This window comes from Vanacampus margaritifer, chromosome 10 (assembly GCF_051991255.1).
Source record: "Vanacampus margaritifer isolate UIUO_Vmar chromosome 10, RoL_Vmar_1.0, whole genome shotgun sequence".
In the NCBI taxonomy this organism is placed as follows: domain Eukaryota; kingdom Metazoa; phylum Chordata; class Actinopteri; order Syngnathiformes; family Syngnathidae; genus Vanacampus; species Vanacampus margaritifer.
In genome coordinates this window covers 2,881,438-2,900,923 of record NC_135441.1, presented here as the reverse complement: position 1 = coordinate 2,900,923, position 19,486 = coordinate 2,881,438, and the positions used below count along the sequence as shown (strand labels likewise).

Below are 19,486 nucleotides of genomic sequence, written 5' to 3'. Positions count from 1 at the left end.
AATCTCAATGCAATGTGGGTGCGTGACGTCACTTCAACTCGTCACCATGGCAACAATCTTTTGTCACTAGACGTCAAATTCTCACATTTTGTAGTCACGAGTGTCTTCTTTCAGACAAACTAACTTTTATTTGGCTAAGGTGTCATTTAGTACCTTTATTTTCACCTTAAGCAAGAGAAGTCGGACTAATTCGCCTGTCTTGTACATGTTAATTTCAGGCGCCTTCCTCTCTCCATTTCTGATAAATCATAAGTATTCAACCTGCTCTCATTTGGTCATTTTTTATCCGATTAAGAAAATGAGAACATGCTCGTGTTCCCCAAACCCTTGCCGTTCTAACGAGCCCTTTCTTGAATCTGTATCTTCAACCGTTAAGTCGCGAGAGGCTTTTGTTGAAGGGGTGCTTCTCTCATTCAATCTCAATGCAATGTGGGTGCGTGACGTCACTTCAACTCGTCACCATGGCAACGATCTTTTGTCACTAGACGTCAAATTCTCACATTTTGTAGTCACGAGTGTCTTCTTTCAGACAAACTAACTTTTATTTGGCTAAGGTGTCATTTAGTACCTTTATTTTCACCTTAAGCAAGAGAAGTCGGACTAATTCGCCTGTCTTGTACATGTTAATTTCAGGCGCCTTCCTCTCTCCATTTCTGATAAATCATAAGTTTTCAACCTGCTCTCATTTGGTCATTTTTTATCCGATTAAGAAAATGAGAACATGCTCGTGTTCCCCAAACCCTTGCCGTTCTAACGAGCCTTTTCTTGAATCTGTATCTTCAACCGTTAAGTCGCGAGAGGCTTTTGTTGAAGGGGTGCTTCTCTCATTCAATCTCAATGCAATGTGGGTGCGTGACGTCACTTCAACTCGTCACCATGGCAACGATCTTTTGTCACTAGACGTCAAATTCTCACATTTTGTAGTCACGAGTGTCTTCTTTCAGACAAACTAACTTTTATTTGGCTAAGGTGTCATTTAGTACCTTTATTTTCACCTTAAGCAAGAGAAGTCGGACTAATTCGCCTGTCTTGTACATGTTAATTTCAGGCGCCTTGCTCTCTCCATTTCTGATAAATCATAAGTTTTCAACCTGCTCTCATTTGGTCATTTTTTATCCGTTTAAGAAAATGAGAACATGCTCGTGTTCCTCAAACCCTTGCCGTTCTAACGAGTCATTTCTTGAATCTGTATCTTCAACCGTTAAGTCGTGAGAGGTTTTTGTTGAAGGGGTGCTTCTCTCATGCAATCTCAATGGAATGTGGGGCGCGTGACGGCTCCAAGTCAAAAATGGATGTGCGCTCTTAAAGTGACAGTGACATATTTTTAGATTATAGTTAACTTCCACATTTCTTGACCGATTCCAGTCGTTTAAATTTTAAACTGTTCAGCTCATTTACATTTTTTTAAATACATGTTCAGGGACAGTGAGATAATTTTAGTTGATGTTGATTATGGTTAACTTCCACATTTCTTGAGCGATTCCAGTGGTTTAAATTTTAAACTGTTCAGCTCATTACCAAAGAGTCAGCAGTCCCATTCAAAATTTCCGCGGGAATTTTTCTAGTTACTATTATTATATATTATTCCAGCGATTTTTCCGCTAAAATGCGGCCCGTACCGTACATCGCACCGGCACAAATGAGGTATCAAACGATGCGGCTCGATCTGACTCGCTGCGCTATTATTTTTCTAAGAATTCCCAGTAACCTTGGCGACGCTATTCCCAAAAAACTCCCAAATTAACTCCCCATTGGGAATGAATGGGAAAAAATCACACTTCAAGCACCTTTTTCCAAGACACGCTGCGCGCGCATACGTTATCCGACCGATACGAATTTTAGCTCATTTTGTAGGAATTTTTCCCATCTTTAGCTCAGTGTCGAAATCTTTTTTAAGGAATGTAAGCTCTCCCCTCTGTGCGGGTTCAAAGACAGTGAGCAAACAGCAGACAAATAGCCTTCTCCCATTGTTGTGTATTGCAAGTGCCAGAGTGGAGCAATTAACTTTAGAGTGGCGGGAACAAATAAATGTACTTCCAAAAGTTTCACTTTAACTCATCACCATGGCCACAATCTTTGCTCACTAGACATCAAATTCTCACATTTTGTAGTCACGAGTGTCTTCTTTCAGACAAACTAACTTTTATTTGGCTAAGGTGTCATTTAGTACCTTTATTTTCACTTTATGCGAGGACAAGTCGGACGAACTCGCCTATCTCTTCCATGTTAAATTCAGGCGCCTTTCGCTCTTCATTTCTGATAAATCATAAGTTTTCAACCTGCTCTCATTTGGTCATTTTTTATCCGATTAAAAAAATGAGAACATGCTCGTGTTCCCCAAACCCTTGCCGTTCTAACGAGCCATTTCTTGAATCTGTATCTTCAACCGTTAAGTCGTGAGAAGCTCTTCTTTGAGGTGTGCGTCTCTCATTCAATCTCAATGCAATGTGGGTGCGTGACGTCACTTCAACTCGTCACCATGGCAACAATCTTTTGTCACTACACGTCAAATTCTCACATTTTGTAGTCACGAGTGTCTTCTTTCAGACAAACTAACTTTTATTTGGCTAAGGTGTCATTTAGTACCTTTATTTTCACCTTAAGCAAGAGAAGTCGGACTAATTCGCCTGTCTTGTACATGTTAATTTCAGGCGCCTTCCTCTCTCCATTTCTGATAAATCATAAGTTTTCAACCTGCTCTCATTTGGTCATTTTTTATCCGATTAAGAAAATGAGAACATGCTCGTGTTCCCCAAACCCTTGCCGTTCTAACGAGCCATTTCTTGAATCTGTATCTTCAACCGTTAAGTCGTGAGAGGCTTTTGTTGAAGGGGTGCTTCTCTCATGCGATCTCAATGGAATGTGGGGCGCGTGACGGCTCCAAGTCAAATGTGCGTGCGTGAATGTGCATGTTTCTTAAAGAGACAGTAAGATACTTTTAGTTGATGTTGATTATAGTTAACTTCCACATTTCTTGAGCGATTCCAGTGGTTTAAATTTTAAACTGTTCAGCTCATTTACATTTTTTTATGGACAGTAAGATACTTTTAGTTGATGTTGATTATGGTTAACTTCCACATTTCTTGAGCGATTCCAGTGGTTTAAATTTTAAACTGTTCAGCTCATTACCAAAGAGTCAGCAGTCCCATTCAAAATTTCCGCGGGAATTTTTCTAGTTATGGGACTGCTTTGCGAAGCAAGCAGGCACATATTGTTATTCTACCTAGGACAGTGGTTTATTTTTCTTGTCGTTATTATTATTATATATTATTCCACGATTTTTCCGCTAAAATGCGGCCCGTACCGTACATCGCACCGGCACAAATGAGGTATCAAACGATGCGGCTCGATCTGACTCGCTGCGCTATTATTTTTCTAAGAATTCCCAGTCACCATGGCGACGCTATTCCCAAAAAACTCCCAAATTAACTCCCCATTGGGAATGAATGGGAAAAAAATCACACTTCAAGCACCTTTTTCCAAGACACGCTGCGCGCGCATACGTTATCCGACCGATACGAATTTTAGCTCATTTTGTAGGAATTTTTCCCATCTTTAGCTCAGTGTCGAAATCTTTTTTAAGGAATGAAAGCCCCCCCCCCTGTTCGGGTTCAAAGACAGTGGCTGAATTAGCTTCCTCACACACTCTGTTGGCTAATTAGCCATCCAGTGCCGGGAACCAAATAATGTATTTGAAAAAATTTCACTTCAACTCGTCACCATGCCAACAATCTTTTGTCACTAGACGTCAAATTCTCACATTTTGTAGTCACGAGTGTCTTCTTTCAGACAAACTAACTTTTATTTGGCTAAGGTGTCATTTAGTACCTTTATTTTCACCTTAAGCAAGAGAAGTCAGACTAATTCGCCTGTCTTTTACATGTTAATTTCAGGCGCCTTCCTCTCTCCATTTCTGATAAATCATAAGTTTTCAACCTGCTCTCATTTGGTCATTTTTTATCCGATTAAGAAAATGAGAACATGCTCGTGTTCCCCAAACCCTTGCCGTTCTAACGAGCCCTTTCTTGAATCTGTATCTTGAAGAGTTAAGTCGTGAGAGGCTTTTGTTCCAGGGGTGCGTCTGTCATACAATCTCAATGGAATGCAACCAATCTTGATGATAGTTGGATCTAGTCTTCTCTCTTTTCCCTGATTGGTTCGTTTTCTGCTTGTCTGTGCTGTGGCCAATGAGAGACGCTTTAATGACACCAATTAGAAGTTTCTCGAGAACCTACTCCTCCCATTTCATCTCGTCTGAGGTAAGTTGCAAGGCAATTGTTTGTAGTCTGGTGAATAATGCTAAATAAGTGTGATTTTGCAAGTTTTCCCCATCCTAAACTACATCACGTTAATACTGGCGATGTATTGAAACGTATTTGATGTGTTTGAACGTTATGTTGCTGTTTTGACAAGATTGGAAAAGTTAAGTGCTAGAGATGGTAGCCTACATGCTAGCTGCACCTGCTAGCGCTAGCAAAGAGCTAGCAGATGTTACATTAAAGTTTTAATGTGCAGTAAAAAAAAACTAAGAAAAGTTTGAGTAGGCTCTAAATCTCAATTGTGTACATCTCTCGTTGCTACAATATACAGTAAGGCTTTTGTCTCGTCTGTCGTCGACGTGGGGGGGGGGGGGGTTTGAGTGGCGTGTCGACGGTGTAGCGAAGCGGCGCCAATGAGGGATTTCGGAAGTGTACGCTTTTAATGCTTCATACACATCTGAGATTAAGTACAAATTTGATGTTGAATCTTTACTTTTGACTTTGTCATGGCAAGTTTTTTTTCTTTGCTGTAGCAGCATGCCGCGGAAGGGGAAGCGTCAGAGGCAGCCAAGCGCCAATGGAAGAAGCTGGACCTTGCTGCTCTGGAAGTGAGGCCAAACAGCGCACCCCAGCATGTACTTTACCTCTATTGAATTCTTTGTTAATGTGCAATACACAATATTTCAGGCTACAAATATAGAATCAGGCAGAAAAATTAGCTTAAAAAGCAGTCTGTTTATGCAAGACACTCATTAGTAATGTTAAAAAATCCTTTATTAAAAATGGACTACCAACGTGTTTAAACACAAGCTTGTCTTCATCGGGGCACAGTTTTACGAATATAGAGTGTATGACATGTGATTTGTGCAGTGCTTTATTCATGTCAAAATAATTCTGAATAGAATTTTGATGAAGTCTGTTTTCTACAAGATTTCAAATATTCTAAGAAGTTTTCAAACTACTGATGTCTAAAATAAACTCACTAACATTGATCAAAAACTTGTGAGATGCCTATCCTGGACACAGATATTTCACATGTTATATTTAATAACTGCAGACATGGTCTATTGCATGACTGTGGGAGGAACAGTTGAAATGATAATGTCAAGCCAATAATTGTTTTAACACTTGACAGTAGTTGGAGTACATTACATTTATCAGTAGATGGTGCTGTTGTGAAGTTAGGCTGGTACAATCTGCTGCCTTTTTGCTCATGTATTTGATCAGAAAATTCTACCAAATTTGATCAATTGTGACTGTATTTCAGACACAAACAAAAGTATCAGTTAAGTCCTTGAATCTCTTTCGTGATTAATAATTTCATTAATAAACCTGGCCTGAATTAACATCACTTGTATGTAGAAAAGACCTGGTCAATTTTCATTGAAACTAACTTATGCATTACAACCTATGTTTGCTTTTTACTCTGCATTAAGGTGACTGCACATGCCTACAATTGTAATGTCTATGTTTTAGGTGTCCTCTGTTGGTGCCAAGGCTCTGGTACCAGGTCAGTCATCATTTTATTTTAATTGCTTCTGCAGCAGTTTTACAATCGATTATTTTCGAAATTCCAATATTTTGCAGGTTCATATACACTCAAAGTGTAACTTGTACTGTGCTTTGTCAGCAATTTAAGTTGTGAGACTTGACATGGTATTCTGTGTGTGCATCATTTTAGGCAGAGGCACTGGCTGGCGCCACAGAGTTCGGGAATGGCCAGTTTCAGCTGTGACTGGGCGGAGGCACAAACTGGTCATTCCATCACTGAACCAGGACAACAAGGTATGTTTTATAATAAACTGCCTGTAAAACAAATTAACCTTCATTTGTCTTTTTTTTTTTTTTTTAAATACTTAAAAAAAAAAAAATTCAATGACTTCTTCTTTTTTTTTTTCTTTAATAGTTTGTCCTGGTTGTTGGTGACTCCCACCTGCGAGCCATTGCCGATGGGGTTGTGAAGCTGCCGGAGGGACATTTCTCTTTTGGCGTGATGTCCACCCCGGGTGCCAGTGCCTCCGAGTTGCGTGCTGAGGTGCTGAATGCTGTTCTGCCTCGGTCACCCGAGGCGGTCTGCATTTTGGCTCCCAGCAACAACTTGGGCCGCCCCATCGCTGAGGCAGCGGCTGACTTTGGCCAGTTCTTGCGCACCGTCTGCAGCCGCTGGCCCAACGTAAATTCACACATTTCCTTCATATAGTTCATACATTTACATTTCAAGTATGTACTTGCATGATAAGTCAAATATGTTCGGTTTAAAATACATTTCAGCCTTTTCCCGTAGTTAAGCAGTTGATGAATATTAATGAAAGTTCATCTTGCTCCAGATGTATATTTTACTTTTTTAAACTTTGTGCAGGTTGTTGTCCTGGACTTCCCCCCTCGTCTGACCGTCGAGCTGGCCCAGCAGGACCTTTTACGCCAGGAGTACCACCGGGTGGCAGCACTTATGGGTACGTTCCATGTTGAAAATTGTTTTCACACACAAAGTTCTACTTTTCTTTACGTCACCTCCTGATTAGATTGGTGTGTCTCAGCGGGACTCTTGAACTAATAATGTTTTTTTTCTTTGTTACTGTAGGTATTCGCTACCTATCTGTTGCTGGCCACTTCCCGCTGTCACAGCTTCACTTGTGGTGTAGAGACGGGGTAAGTACATTAGTTGTTGCAAAAAACAAACAAACATTTTATTAGTGCTCCTCCTATCAAAAGTATGTTTGCAGATATATAATATTTATTTCTGATCATGTCTGGAAGGTACACCTCAGTGACAGCGATGGGATGCCGGTGCTTGCGCGGTTGCTGTGGGATGCTGTCAACATGCGGATGGAGAGGACTGCTTTCTGATAAATCATAAGTTTTCAACCTGCTCTCATTTGGTCATTTTTTATCCGATTAAGAAAATGAGAACATGCTCGTGTTCCCCAAACCCTTGCCGTTCTAACGAGCCATTTCTTGAATCTGTATCTTCAACCGTTAAGTCGTGAGAGGCTTTTGTTCAAGGGGTGCTTCTCTCATGCGATCTCAATGGAATGTGGGGCGCGTGACGGCTCCAAGTCAAATGTGCGTGCGTGAATGTGCATGTTTCTTAAAGAGACAGTAAGATACTTTTAGTTGATGTTAATTATAGTTAACTTCCACATTTATTGAGCGATTCCAGTGGTTTAAATTTTAAACTGTTCAGCTCATTTACATTTTTTTATGGACAGTAAGATACTTTTAGTTGATGTTGATTATGGTTAACTTCCACATTTCTTGAGCGATTCCAGTGGTTTAAATTTTAAACTGTTCAGCTCATTACCAAAGAGTCAGCAGTCCCACTCAAAATTTCCGCGGGAATTTTTCTAGTTTTAAATACATTTTCAGGGACAGTGAGATACTTTTAGTTGATGTTGTTTATGGTTAACTTCCACATTTCTTGACCGATTCCAGTGGTTTAAATTTTAAACTGTTCAGCTCATTACCAAAGAGTCAGCAGTCCCATTCAAAATTTCCGCGGGAATTTTTCTAGTTATTATGGGACTGCTTTGCGAAGCAAGCAGGCACATATTGTTATTCTACCTAGGACAGTGGTTTATTTTTCTTGTTGTTATTATTATATATTATTCCACGATTTTTCCGCTAAAATGCGGCCCGTACCGTACATCGCACCGGCACAAATGAGGTATCAAACGATGCGGCTCGATCTGACTCGCTGCGCTATTATTTTTCTAAGAATTCCCAGTTACCTTGGCGACGCTATTCCCAAAAAACTCCCAAATTAACTCCCCATTGGGAATGAATGGGAAAAAAATCACACTTCAAGCACCTTTTTCCAAGACACGCTGCGCGCGCATACGTTATCCGACCGATACGAATTTTAGCTCATTTTGTAGGAATTTGTCCCATCTTTAGCTCAGTGTCGAAATCTTTTTTAAGGAATGAAAGCCCCCCCCCCCTGTTCGGGTTCAAAGACAGTAGCTGAATTAGCTTTCTCACACACTCTGTTGGCTAATTAGCCATCCAGTGCCGGGAACCAAATAATGTATTAGAAAAAATTTCACTTCAACTCGTCACCACTGCCACAATCTTTTGTCACTAGACGTCAAATTCTCACATTTTGTAGTCACGAGTGTCTTCTTTCAGACAAACTAACTTTTATTTGGCTAAGGTGTCATTTAGTACCTTTATTTTCCCTTTAAGCGAAGAGAAATTGGACTCTCTCGCCAATCTCTTCCATGTTAATTTGGGTGTTTTTTTCCTCTTCATTTCGGATAAATCATACATTTTCAACCTGCTCTCATTTGGTCATTTTTCATCCGATTAAAAAAATTACAACATGCTCGTGTTCCCCAAACCCTTGCCGTTCTAACAAGCCATTTCTTGAATCTGTATCTTGAAGAGTTAAGTCGTGAGAGGCTTTTGTTCCAGGGGTGCGTCTGTCATACAATCTCAATGGAATGCAACCAATCTTGATGATAGTTGGATCTAGTCTTCTCTCTTTTCCCTGATTGGTTCGTTTTCTGCTTGTCTGTGCTGTGGCCAATGAGAGACGCTTTAATGACACCAATTAGAAGTTTCTCGAGAACCTACTCCTCCCATTTCATCTCGTCTGAGGTAAGTTGCAAGGCAATTGTTTGTAGTCTGGTGAATAATGCTAAATAAGTGTGATTTTGCAAGTTTTCCCCATCCTAAACTACATCACGTTAATACTGGCGATGTATTGAAACGTATTTGATGTGTTTGAACGTTATGTTGCTGTTTTAACAAGATTGGAAAAGTTAAGTGCTAGAGATGGTAGCCTACATGCTAGCTGCACCTGCTAGCGCTAGCAAAGAGCTAGCAGATGTTACATTAAAGTTTTAATGTGCAGTAAAAAAAAACTAAGAAAAGTTTGAGTAGGCTCTAAATCTCAATTGTGTACATCTCTCGTTGCTACAATATACAGTAAGGCTTTTGTCTCGTCTGTCGTCGACGTGGGGGGGGGGGGGGGGGTTGAGTGGCGTGTCGACGGTGTAGCGAAGCGGCGCCAATGAGGGATTTCGGAGAACATGCTCGTGTTCCCCAAACCCTTGCCGTTCTAACGAGCCCTTTCTTGAATCTGTATCTTCAACCGTTAAGTCGTGAGAGGCTTTTGTACAAGGGGTGCTTCTCTCATGCGATCTCAATGCAATGTGGGTGCGTGACGTCACTTCAACTCGTCACCATGGCAACGATCTTTTGTCACTAGACGTCAAATTCTCACATTTTGTAGTCACGAGTGTCTTCTTTCAGACAAACTAACTTTTATTTGGCTAAGGTGTCATTTAGTACCTTTATTTTCACCTTAAGCAAGAGAAGTCGGACTAATTCGCCTGTCTTGTACATGTTAATTTCAGGCGCCTTCCTCTCTCCATTTCTGATAAATCATAAGTTTTCAACCTGCTCTCATTTGGTCATTTTTTATCCGATTAAGAAAATGAGAACATGCTCGTGTTCCCCAAACCCTTGCCGTTCTAACGAGCCATTTCTTGAATCTGTATCTTCAACCGTTAAGTCGTGAGAGGCTTTTGTACAAGGGGTGCTTCTCTCATGCGATCTCAATGCAATGTGGGGCGCGTGACGGCTCCAAGTCAAAAATGTATGTGCTCTTAAAGTGACAGTGACATATTTTTAGATTATGGTTAACTTCCACATTTCTTGACCGATTCCAGTCATTTAAATTTTAAACTGTTCAGCTCATTTACATTTTTTTAAATACATGTTCAGGGACAGTGAGATACTTTTAGTTGATGTTGATTATGGTTAACTTCCACATTTCTTGAGCGATTCCAGTGGTTTAAATTTTAAACTGTTCAGCTCATTACCAAAGAGTCAGCAGTCCCATTCAAAATTTCCGCGGGAATTTTTCTAGTTATTATATATTATTCCAGCGATTTTTCCGCTAAAATGCGGCCCGTACCGTACATCGCACCGGCACAAATGAGGTATCAAACGATGCGGCTCGATCTGACTCGCTGCGCTATTATTTTTCTAAGAATTCCCAGTTACCATGGCGACGCTATTCCCAAAAAACTCCCAAATTAACTCCCCATTGGGAATGAATGGGAAAAAAATCACACTTCAAGCACCTTTTTCCAAGACACGCTGCGCGCGCATACGTTATCCGACCGATACGAATTTTAGCTCATTTTGTAGGAATTTGTCCCATCTTTAGCTCAGTGTCGAAATCTTTTTTAAGGAATGAAAGCCCCCCCCCCTGTTCGGGTTCAAAGACAGTGGCTGAATTAGCTTTCTCACACACTCTGTTGGCTAATTAGCCATCCAGTGCCGGGAACCAAATAATGTATTAGAAAAAATTTCACTTCAACTCGTCACCACTGCCACAATCTTTTGTCACTAGACGTCAAATTCTCACATTTTGTAGTCACGAGTGTCTTCTTTCAGACAAACTAACTTTTATTTGGTTAAGGTGTCATTTAGTACCTTTATTTTCCCTTTAAGCGAGTAGAAGTTGGACTCTCTCGCCTATCTCTCCCATGTTAATTTGGGCGACTTCTTCCTCTTCATTTCGAATAAATCATAAGTTTTCAACCTGCTCTCATTTGGTCATTTTTCATCCGATTAAAAAAATGAGAACATGCTCGTGTTCCCCAAACCCTTGCCGTTCTAACGAGCCCTTTCTTGAATCTGTATCTTCAACCGTTAAGTCGCGAGAGGCTTTTGTTGAAGGGGTGCTTCTCTCATTCTATCTCAATGCAATGTGGGTGCGTGACGTCACTTCAACTCGTCACCATGGCAACGATCTTTTGTCACTAGACGTCAAATTCTCACATTTTGTAGTCACGAGTGTCTTCTTTCAGACAAACTAACTTTTATTTGGCTAAGGTGTCATTTAGTACCTTTATTTTCACCTTAAGCAAGAGAAGTCGGACTAATTCGCCTGTCTTGTACATGTTAATTTCAGGCGCCTTCCTCTCTCCATTTCTGATAAATCATAAGTTTTCAACCTGCTCTCATTTGGTCATTTTTTATCCGATTAAGAAAATGAGAACATGCTCGTGTTCCCCAAACCCTTGCCGTTCTAACGAGCCATTTCTTGAATCTGTATCTTCAACCGTTAAGTCGTGAGAGGCTTTTGTACAAGGGGTGCTTCTCTCATGCGATCTCAATGCAATGTGGGTGCGTGACGTCACTTCAACTCGTCACCATGGCAACGATCTTTTGTCACTAGACGTCAAATTCTCACATTTTGTAGTCACGAGTGTCTTCTTTCAGACAAACTAACTTTTATTTGGCTAAGGTGTCATTTAGTACCTTTATTTTCACCTTAAGCAAGAGAAGTCGGACTAATTCGCCTGTCTTGTACATGTTAATTTCAGGCGCCTTCCTCTCTCCATTTCTGATAAATCATAAGTTTTCAACCTGCTCTCATTTGGTCATTTTTTATCCGATTAAGAAAATGAGAACATGCTCGTGTTCCCCAAACCCTTGCCGTTCTAACGAGCCCTTTCTTGAATCTGTATCTTCAACCGTTAAGTCGTGAGAGGCTTTTGTACAAGGGGTGCTTCTCTCATGCGATCTCAATGGAATGTGGGGCGCGTGACGTCTCCAAGTCAAAAATGTATGTGCTCTTAAAGTGACAGTGACATATTTTTAGATTATGGTTAACTTCCACATTTCTTGACCGATTCCAGTCATTTAAATTTTAAAATGTTCAGCTCATTTACATTTTTTAAAATACATTTTCAGGGACAGTGAGATACTTTTAGTTGATGTTGATTATGGTTAACTTCCACATTTCTTGAGCGATTCCAGTGGTTTAAATTTTAAACTGTTCAGCTCATTACCAAAGAGTCAGCAGTCCCATTCAAAATTTCCGCGGGAATTTTTCTAGTTATTATATCATCCTTCCACCGATTTTTCCGCTAAAATGCGGCCCGTACCATAGATCGCACCGGGTCAAATGAGGTATCAAACGATGCGGCTCGATCTGACTCGGTGCGGCATTATTTTTCTAGGAATTCCCACTTACCATGGCGACGCAATACCCCAAAAACTACCCCAAAAAGTGCCATAGGAATGAATGGGAAATGGAAAGAAAAAATCACACATCAAGCACCTTTTTCAAAGACACGCTGCGCACGCATACGTTATCCGACCGATACGAATGTTAGCTCATTTTGTAGCAATTTTTCCCATCTTTAGCTCAGTGTCGAATTTTTTTTTAAGGAATGAAAGCTCTCCCCTCTGTGCGGGTTCAAAACAGTGAGTCATATAGCATTTTAACACACTCTGTTTTAGCAATTAGCCAGAGTTCCGGGAAACAACATATCTCTTGCCAAAAGTCAAAAGTTTAACTTCAACTCGTCACCATGGCCACAATCTTTTGTCACGAGACGTCAAATTCTCACATTTTGTAGTCACGAGTGTCTTCTTTCAGACTTTTATTTGGCTAAGGTGTCATTTAGTACCTTTATTTTCCCTTTAAGCGTTCTAACGTTAGCGTTCTAACGTTAGCGTTCTAACGAGCCATTTCTTGATTTCTCACATTTTGTAGTCACGAGTGTCTTCTTCGACATTTCTTGACCGATTTCAATCATTTGAATTTTAAACTGTTCAGCTCATTTCCATTTTTTAAAATACATTTTCAAAAATAACACATTATTATTATTATTTTTTCTATTAAATTTTATGGATTGGCAATTGATTAGGTACACCCTGGATTATCGCCACTCTGCCCACCCAGGGGGGCGGCCATCTTGGCCAATTAATTAGGTACACCAAGGATTCGCTCCCCTCCGCCCACCCAGGGCGGAGGCCATCTTGGCCAATTGATTAGGTACGCCCAGGATTCTTGCCACTCCGCTTGCCCATGGCGGCGGCCATCTTGGCCAATTAATTAGGTACACCCAGGATTCTCGCCACTCCGCTCGCCCAGGGCGGCGGCCATCTTGGCCAATTAATTAGGTACACCCAGGATTCTCGCCACTACGCTCGCCCAGGGCTGCGGCCATCTTGGCCAATTAATTAGGTACACCCAGGATTCTTGCCACTACGCTCGCTCAGGGCGGCGGCCATCTTGGCCAATTTATTAGGTACGCCCAGGATTCCCGCCACTCCGCTCGCCCAGGGCGGCGGCCATTTTAGCCAATTAATTAGGTGTGTACCTAATTAATCCCCACTCTGCCCACCCAGGGCGGCGGCCATCTTGGCCAATTAATTAGGTACGGCAAGGACTCTCTCCCCCTTGCCCACCCGGGTCAGCGGCCATCTTGGCCAATTTATTAGGTTCGCCCAGGATTCTCGCCACTCCGCTCGCCCAGGGCGGCGGCCATTTTAGCCAATTAATTAGGTACACCCTGGATTACCGCCTTTCTGCCCACCCAGGGCGGCGGCCATCTTGGCCAATTAATTAGGTACGGCAAGGACTCTCTCCCCCTCGCCCACCCGGGTCGGCGGCCATCTTAGCCATTTGACTACTACTAAAATTACTACAAGTACTACTAATACTACTACTTCTGTTTGTACTTGCTTACTACTTACTACTATACTACTACTACTATGTCTACAAGTACTACATACATGCGTGTTTCCACCTTGCAAGAGTCAGCAATTCCACATTTCTTGACCGATTCCAGTGGTTTAAATTTTAAACTGTTCAGCTCATTACCAAAGAGTCAGCAGTCCCATTCAAAATTTCCGCGGGAATTTTTCTAGTATTACTATTATTATTTCATCTTCCACGATTTTTACGCAAAAATTCAGCCCGTACTGTAGATCGCACCGGGACAAATGAGGTATCAAACGATGCGGCTCCATCTGACTCGCTGCGCAATTATTTTTCTAAGAATTCCGAGTTACCATGGCGACGCTATTCCCAAATTAAGTCCCCATTGGGAATGAATGGGAAAACGAAAGTGATCAAATCAGATCAAGCAGCTTTTTTTTTAGGTACGCCAAGTACTCTCTCCCCTTCGACCACCCGGGTCGGCGGCCATCTTGGCCAATTGATTAGGTACGCCTAGGATTCTCGCCACTCCGCTCGCCCAGGGCGGCGTCCATTTTGGCCAATTAATTAGCGTCGCCAAGGATTCTCTCCCCTCCGCCCACCGGGGGTGGCGGCCATCTTGGCCAATTGATTAGGTACGCCAAGGATTCTCGCCACTTTGCTCGCTCAGGGCGGCGGCCATTTTGGCCAATTGATTAGGTACGCCCAGGATTCTCGCCACTCTGCTCGCCCAGGGCGGCGGCCATTTTGGCCAATTGATTAGGTATCTAAGTGCTACTACTATACTACTACTACTACTAAGTACTACATACAGTACATGCGTGTTTCCACCTTGCAAGAGTCAGCAGTCCCATTCAAAATTTCTGCGGGAATTTTTCTAGTTATGGGACTGCTTGCGGAGCAGCAGCGAAGCTGCTGCTTGCGAAGCAAGCAGGCACATATTGTTATCCTACCTAGGACAGTGGTTTATTTATTATGGGACTGCTTTGCGAAGCAAGCAGGCACATATTGTTATTCTACCTAGGACAGTGGTTTATTTTTCTTGTCGTTATTATTATTATATATTATTCCAGCGATTTTTCCGCTAAAATGCGGCCCGTACCGTACATCGCACCGGCACAAATGAGGTATCAAACGATGCGGCTCGATCTGACTCGCTGCGCTATTATTTTTCTAAGAATTCCCAGTTACCTTGGCGACGCTATTCCCAAAAAACTCCCAAATTAACTCCCCATTGGGAATGAATGGGAAAAAAATCACACTTCAAGCACCTTTTTCCAAGACACGCTGCGCGCGCATACGTTATCCGACCGATACGAATTTTAGCTCATTTTGTAGGAATTTTTCCCATCTTTAGCTCAGTGTCGAAATCTTTTTTAAGGAATGAAAGCCCCCCCCCCTGTTCGGGTTCAAAGACAGTGGCTGAATTAGCTTTCTCACACACTCTGTTGGCTAATTAGCCATCCAGTGCCGGGAACCAAATAATGTATTAGAAAAAATTTCACTTCAACTCGTCACCACTGCCACAATCTTTTGTCACTAGACGTCAAATTCTCACATTTTGTAGTCACGAGTGTCTTCTTTCAGACAAACTAACTTTTATTTGGCTAAGGTGTCATTTAGTACCTTTATTTTCACCTTAAGCAAGAGAAGTCGGACTAATTCGCCTGTCTTTTACATGTTAATTTCAGGCGCCTTGCTCTCTCCATTTCTGATAAATCATAAGTTTTCAACCTGCTCTCATTTGGTCATTTTTTATCCGATTAAGAAAATGAGAACATGTTCGTGTTCCCCAAACCCTTGCCGTTCTAACGAGCCATTTCTTGAATCTGTATCTTCAACCGTTAAGTCGTGAGAGGCTCTTCTTTGAGGTGTGCGTCTCTCATTCAATCTCAATGCAATGTGGGTGCGTGACGTCACTTCAACTCGTCACCATGGCAACTATCTTTTGTCACTAGACGTCAAATTCTCACATTTTGTAGTCACGAGTGTCTTCTTTCAGACAAACTAACTTTTATTTGGCTAAGGTGTCATTTAGTACCTTTATTTTCACCTTAAGCAAGAGAAGTCGGACTAATTCGCCTGTCTTTTACATGTTAATTTCAGGCGCCTTGCTCTCTCCATTTCTGATAAATCATAAGTTTTCAACCTGCTCTCATTTAATCATTTTTTATCCGTTTAAGAAAATGAGAACATGCTCGTGTTCCTCAAACCCTTGCCGTTCTAACGAGTCATTTCTTGAATCTGTATCTTCAACCGTTAAGTCGTGAGAGGTTTTTGTTGAAGGGGTGCTTCTCTCATGCAATCTCAATGGAATGTGGGGCGCGTGACGGCTCCAAGTCAAAAATGGATGTGCGCTCTTAAAGTGACAGTGACATATTTTTAGATTATGGTTAATTTACACATTTCTTGACCGATTCCAGTCATTTAAATTTTAAACTGTTCAGCTCATTTACATTTTTTTAAATACATTTTCAGGGACAGTGAGATACTTTTAGTTGATGTTGTTTATGGTTAACTTCCACATTTCTTGACCGATTCCAGTCGTTTAAATTTTAAACTGTTCAGCTCATTACCAAAGAGTCAGCAGTCCCATTCAAAATTTCCGCGGGAATTTTTCTAGTTATGGGACTGCTTTGCGAAGCAAGCAGGCACATATTGTTATTCTACCTAGGACAGTGGTTTATTTTTCTTGTCGTTATTATTATTATATATTATTCCACGATTTTTCCGCTAAAATGCGGCCCGTACCGTACATCGCACCGGCACAAATGAGGTATCAAACGATGCGGCTCGATCTGACTCGCTGCGCTATTATTTTTCTAAGAATTCCCAGTTACCATGGCGACGCTATTCCCAAAAAACTCCCAAATTAACTCCCCATTGGGAATGAATGGGAAAAAAATCACACTTCAAGCACCTTTTTCCAAGACACGCTGCGCGCGCATACGTTATCCGACCGATACGAATTTTAGCTCATTTTGTAGGAATTTTTCCCATCTTTAGCTCAGTGTCGAAATCTTTTTTAAGGAATGAAAGCCCCCCCCCCCCCCCCTGTTCGGGTTCAAAGACAGTGGCTGAATTAGCTTTCTCACACACTCTGTTGGCTAATTAGCCATCCAGTGCCGGGAACCAAATAATGTATTAGAAAAAATTTCACTTCAACTCGTCACCACTGCCACAATCTTTTGTCACTAGACGTCAAATTCTCACATTTTGTAGTCACGAGTGTCTTCTTTCAGACAAACTAACTTTTATTTGGTTAAGGTGTCATTTAGTACCTTTATATTCCCTTTAAGCGAGTAGAAGTTGGACTCTCTCGCCTATCTCTCCCATGTTAATTTGGGCGACTTCTTCCTCTTCATTTCGAATAAATCATAAGTTTTCAACCTGCTCTCATTTGGTCATTTTTCATCCGATTAAGAAAATGAGAACATGCTCGTGTTCCCCAAACCCTTGCCGTTCTAACGAGCCATTTCTTGAATCTGTATCTTCAACCGTTAAGTCGTGAGAGGCTCTTCTTTGAGGTGTGCGTCTCTCATTCAATCTCAATGCAATGTGGGTGCGTGACGTCACTTCAACTCGTCACCATGGCAACAATCTTTTGTCACTAGACGTCAAATTCTCACATTTTGTAGTCACGAGTGTCTTCTTTCAGACAAACTAACTTTTATTTGGCTAAGGTGTCATTTAGTACCTTTATTTTCACCTTAAGCAAGAGAAGTCGGACTAATTCGCCTGTCTTTTACATGTTAATTTCAGGCGCCTTGCTCTCTCCATTTCTGATAAATCATAAGTTTTCAATCTGCTCTCATTTGGTCATTTTTTATCCGTTTAAGAAAATGAGAACATGCTCGTGTTCCTCAAACCCTTGCCGTTGTAACGAGTCATTTCTTGAATCTGTATCTTCAACCGTTAAGTCGTGAGAGGTTTTTGTTGAAGGGGTGCTTCTCTCATGCAATCTCAATGGAATGTGGGGCGCGTGACGGCTCCAAGTCAAAAATGGATGTGCGCTCTTAAAGTGACAGTGACATATTTTTAGATTATGGTTAATTTACACATTTCTTGACCGATTCCAGTCATTTAAATTTTAAACTGTTCAGCTCATTTACATTTTTTTAAATACATTTTCAGGGACAGTGAGATACTTTTAGTTGATGTTGTTTATGGTTAACTTCCACATTTCTTGACCGATTCCAGTGGTTTAAATTTTAAACTGTTCAGCTCATTACCAAAGAGTCAGCAGTCCCATTCAAAATTTCCGCGGGAATTTTTCTAGTTTTTACTATATAATCTTCCACGATTTTTCTGCAAAAATGCGGCCCGTACCGTAGATCGCACCGGCACAAATGAGGTATCAAACGATGCGGCTCGATCGGACTCGCTGCGCTACTATTTTTCTAAGAATTCCCAGTTACCATGGCGACGCATCTTGAACCGTTAAGTCGTGAGAGGCTTGGTGCGTGACGTCTCTCTCCAACGTGTTAGTCCAATGCGTATGCGTCAATGTGCATGTTTCTTAAAGGGACAGTAAGATACTTTTAGTTTATGGTGATTATGGCTAACTTCCACATTTCTTGACCGATTTCAATCGTTTAAATTTTAAACTGTTCAGCTCATTTACATTTTTTAAAATACATTTTAAAAAATAACACATTATTATTATTATTTTTAATTTTTTCTATTAAATGTAATGGACTGCTATTTAAATACTGATTTTTTACAAGTGCTACTACTATACTACTACTACTATATCTACAAGTACTACATACAGTACAGTACATGCGTGTTTCCACCTTGCAAGAGTCAGCAGTCCCATTCAAAATTTCCACGGGAATTTTTCTAGTTTTCTTTTAAACTGATTAATTATCAAAATAAAACTATACTGTGGTGAACGCCATTATCCTGGTCAGGTGATCGTGATGACGTATCCCGTGCGTAAACGAAAGCCACCTTCGTTCATTTCAATTTACAGTCCAGGTTCTGGGCCGTCCACAAATTACATTTCCAGAGTTAACAATGTCAACGGTGACTTGACTGGTAATTTGAGCCTCTTGACGGTCCCCAACTTCGACTTGCTATGAGCTGGCCGGCTGAATGAGTTGGCCACTTTCATCTGGCTTTCGGCTGGATAGAAATATTTGGCAAGTCCTCCACGGCTGTAGTGCTTCTTTGTCCGCCACGGGACGCAATAATTCCTCGTGAGTGGCTTTGTTGTCATTAGCGGTCATGTCATATATGCATGCTTTACGCACGCGACACGTCACGATGATCACGTGGCTGTCCAAAATGGCCGAAACTGTACTTAATGCAAAAATATTCATAAAAAGTGCTATAAAATCATAATCGCTCAACATAAATTGACAACTTTTTCAAGGAAGAGTTGAAATGAACCATTTCACAGAATAGCTGGTTAGTTTTTCATGTCTTGTATTCCTTTAACACAGACGGAGGCACTGTGATGTCATTTGCAGTCAACAGCAAGTGGCAAAAGGGCCGCCGCCCCCTGAGATTTTATTTAAAGAAGTGGATTTTGCTGCTTAATCATATTCCATATACACAATGTAAATCAGAATGCCATGTTAAATCTAGTGGGGTGCATCAAACACATTATTGAAAATATTTTTGGGGCTTGACTTCCTCTTTCAAGAATTAAGGGGAGTGAGAATACAGGGTAAAATAAGTTTAGAGGATGATCACAATAGGGTATGGTTTCTTCATTAAACATGTGATAAAGGATCTCATTCGCAATGCAGGT

The 19,486-nt window shown here is 41.2% G+C and overlaps 2 protein-coding genes across 3 annotated transcripts in view; one reads left to right on the top strand and one right to left on the bottom strand.

Moving 5' to 3' along the window:
- LOC144058728 (uncharacterized) overlaps positions 1-19,486 on the bottom strand; it is a 55,409-nt gene that overhangs the window by 16,903 nt on the left and 19,020 nt on the right. The gene's annotated exons all lie outside the window — the stretch shown is intronic.
- Positions 4,673-7,129, top strand: LOC144058886 (uncharacterized). Its single transcript, XM_077577510.1, has 8 exons — positions 4,673-4,690; positions 4,793-4,894; positions 5,736-5,769; positions 5,941-6,044; positions 6,166-6,432; positions 6,619-6,712; positions 6,841-6,908; positions 7,017-7,129. Exons 1-8 carry the CDS (start codon positions 4,673-4,675, stop codon positions 7,104-7,106), a joined length of 777 nt encoding a protein of 258 aa, XP_077433636.1. The 3' UTR covers positions 7,107-7,129.

What these genes read in the sequence shown, in the direction of transcription:
- LOC144058886 (XM_077577510.1), top strand. An exon ending in TCTGCAGCCGCTGGCCCAAC is followed by an intron (nt 6,433 to 6,618) that starts GTAAATTCACAC and finishes AACTTTGTGCAG; the next exon opens with GTTGTTGTCCTGGACTTCCC. An exon ending in CCGGGTGGCAGCACTTATGG is followed by an intron (nt 6,713 to 6,840) that starts GTACGTTCCATG and finishes TTGTTACTGTAG; the next exon opens with GTATTCGCTACCTATCTGTT.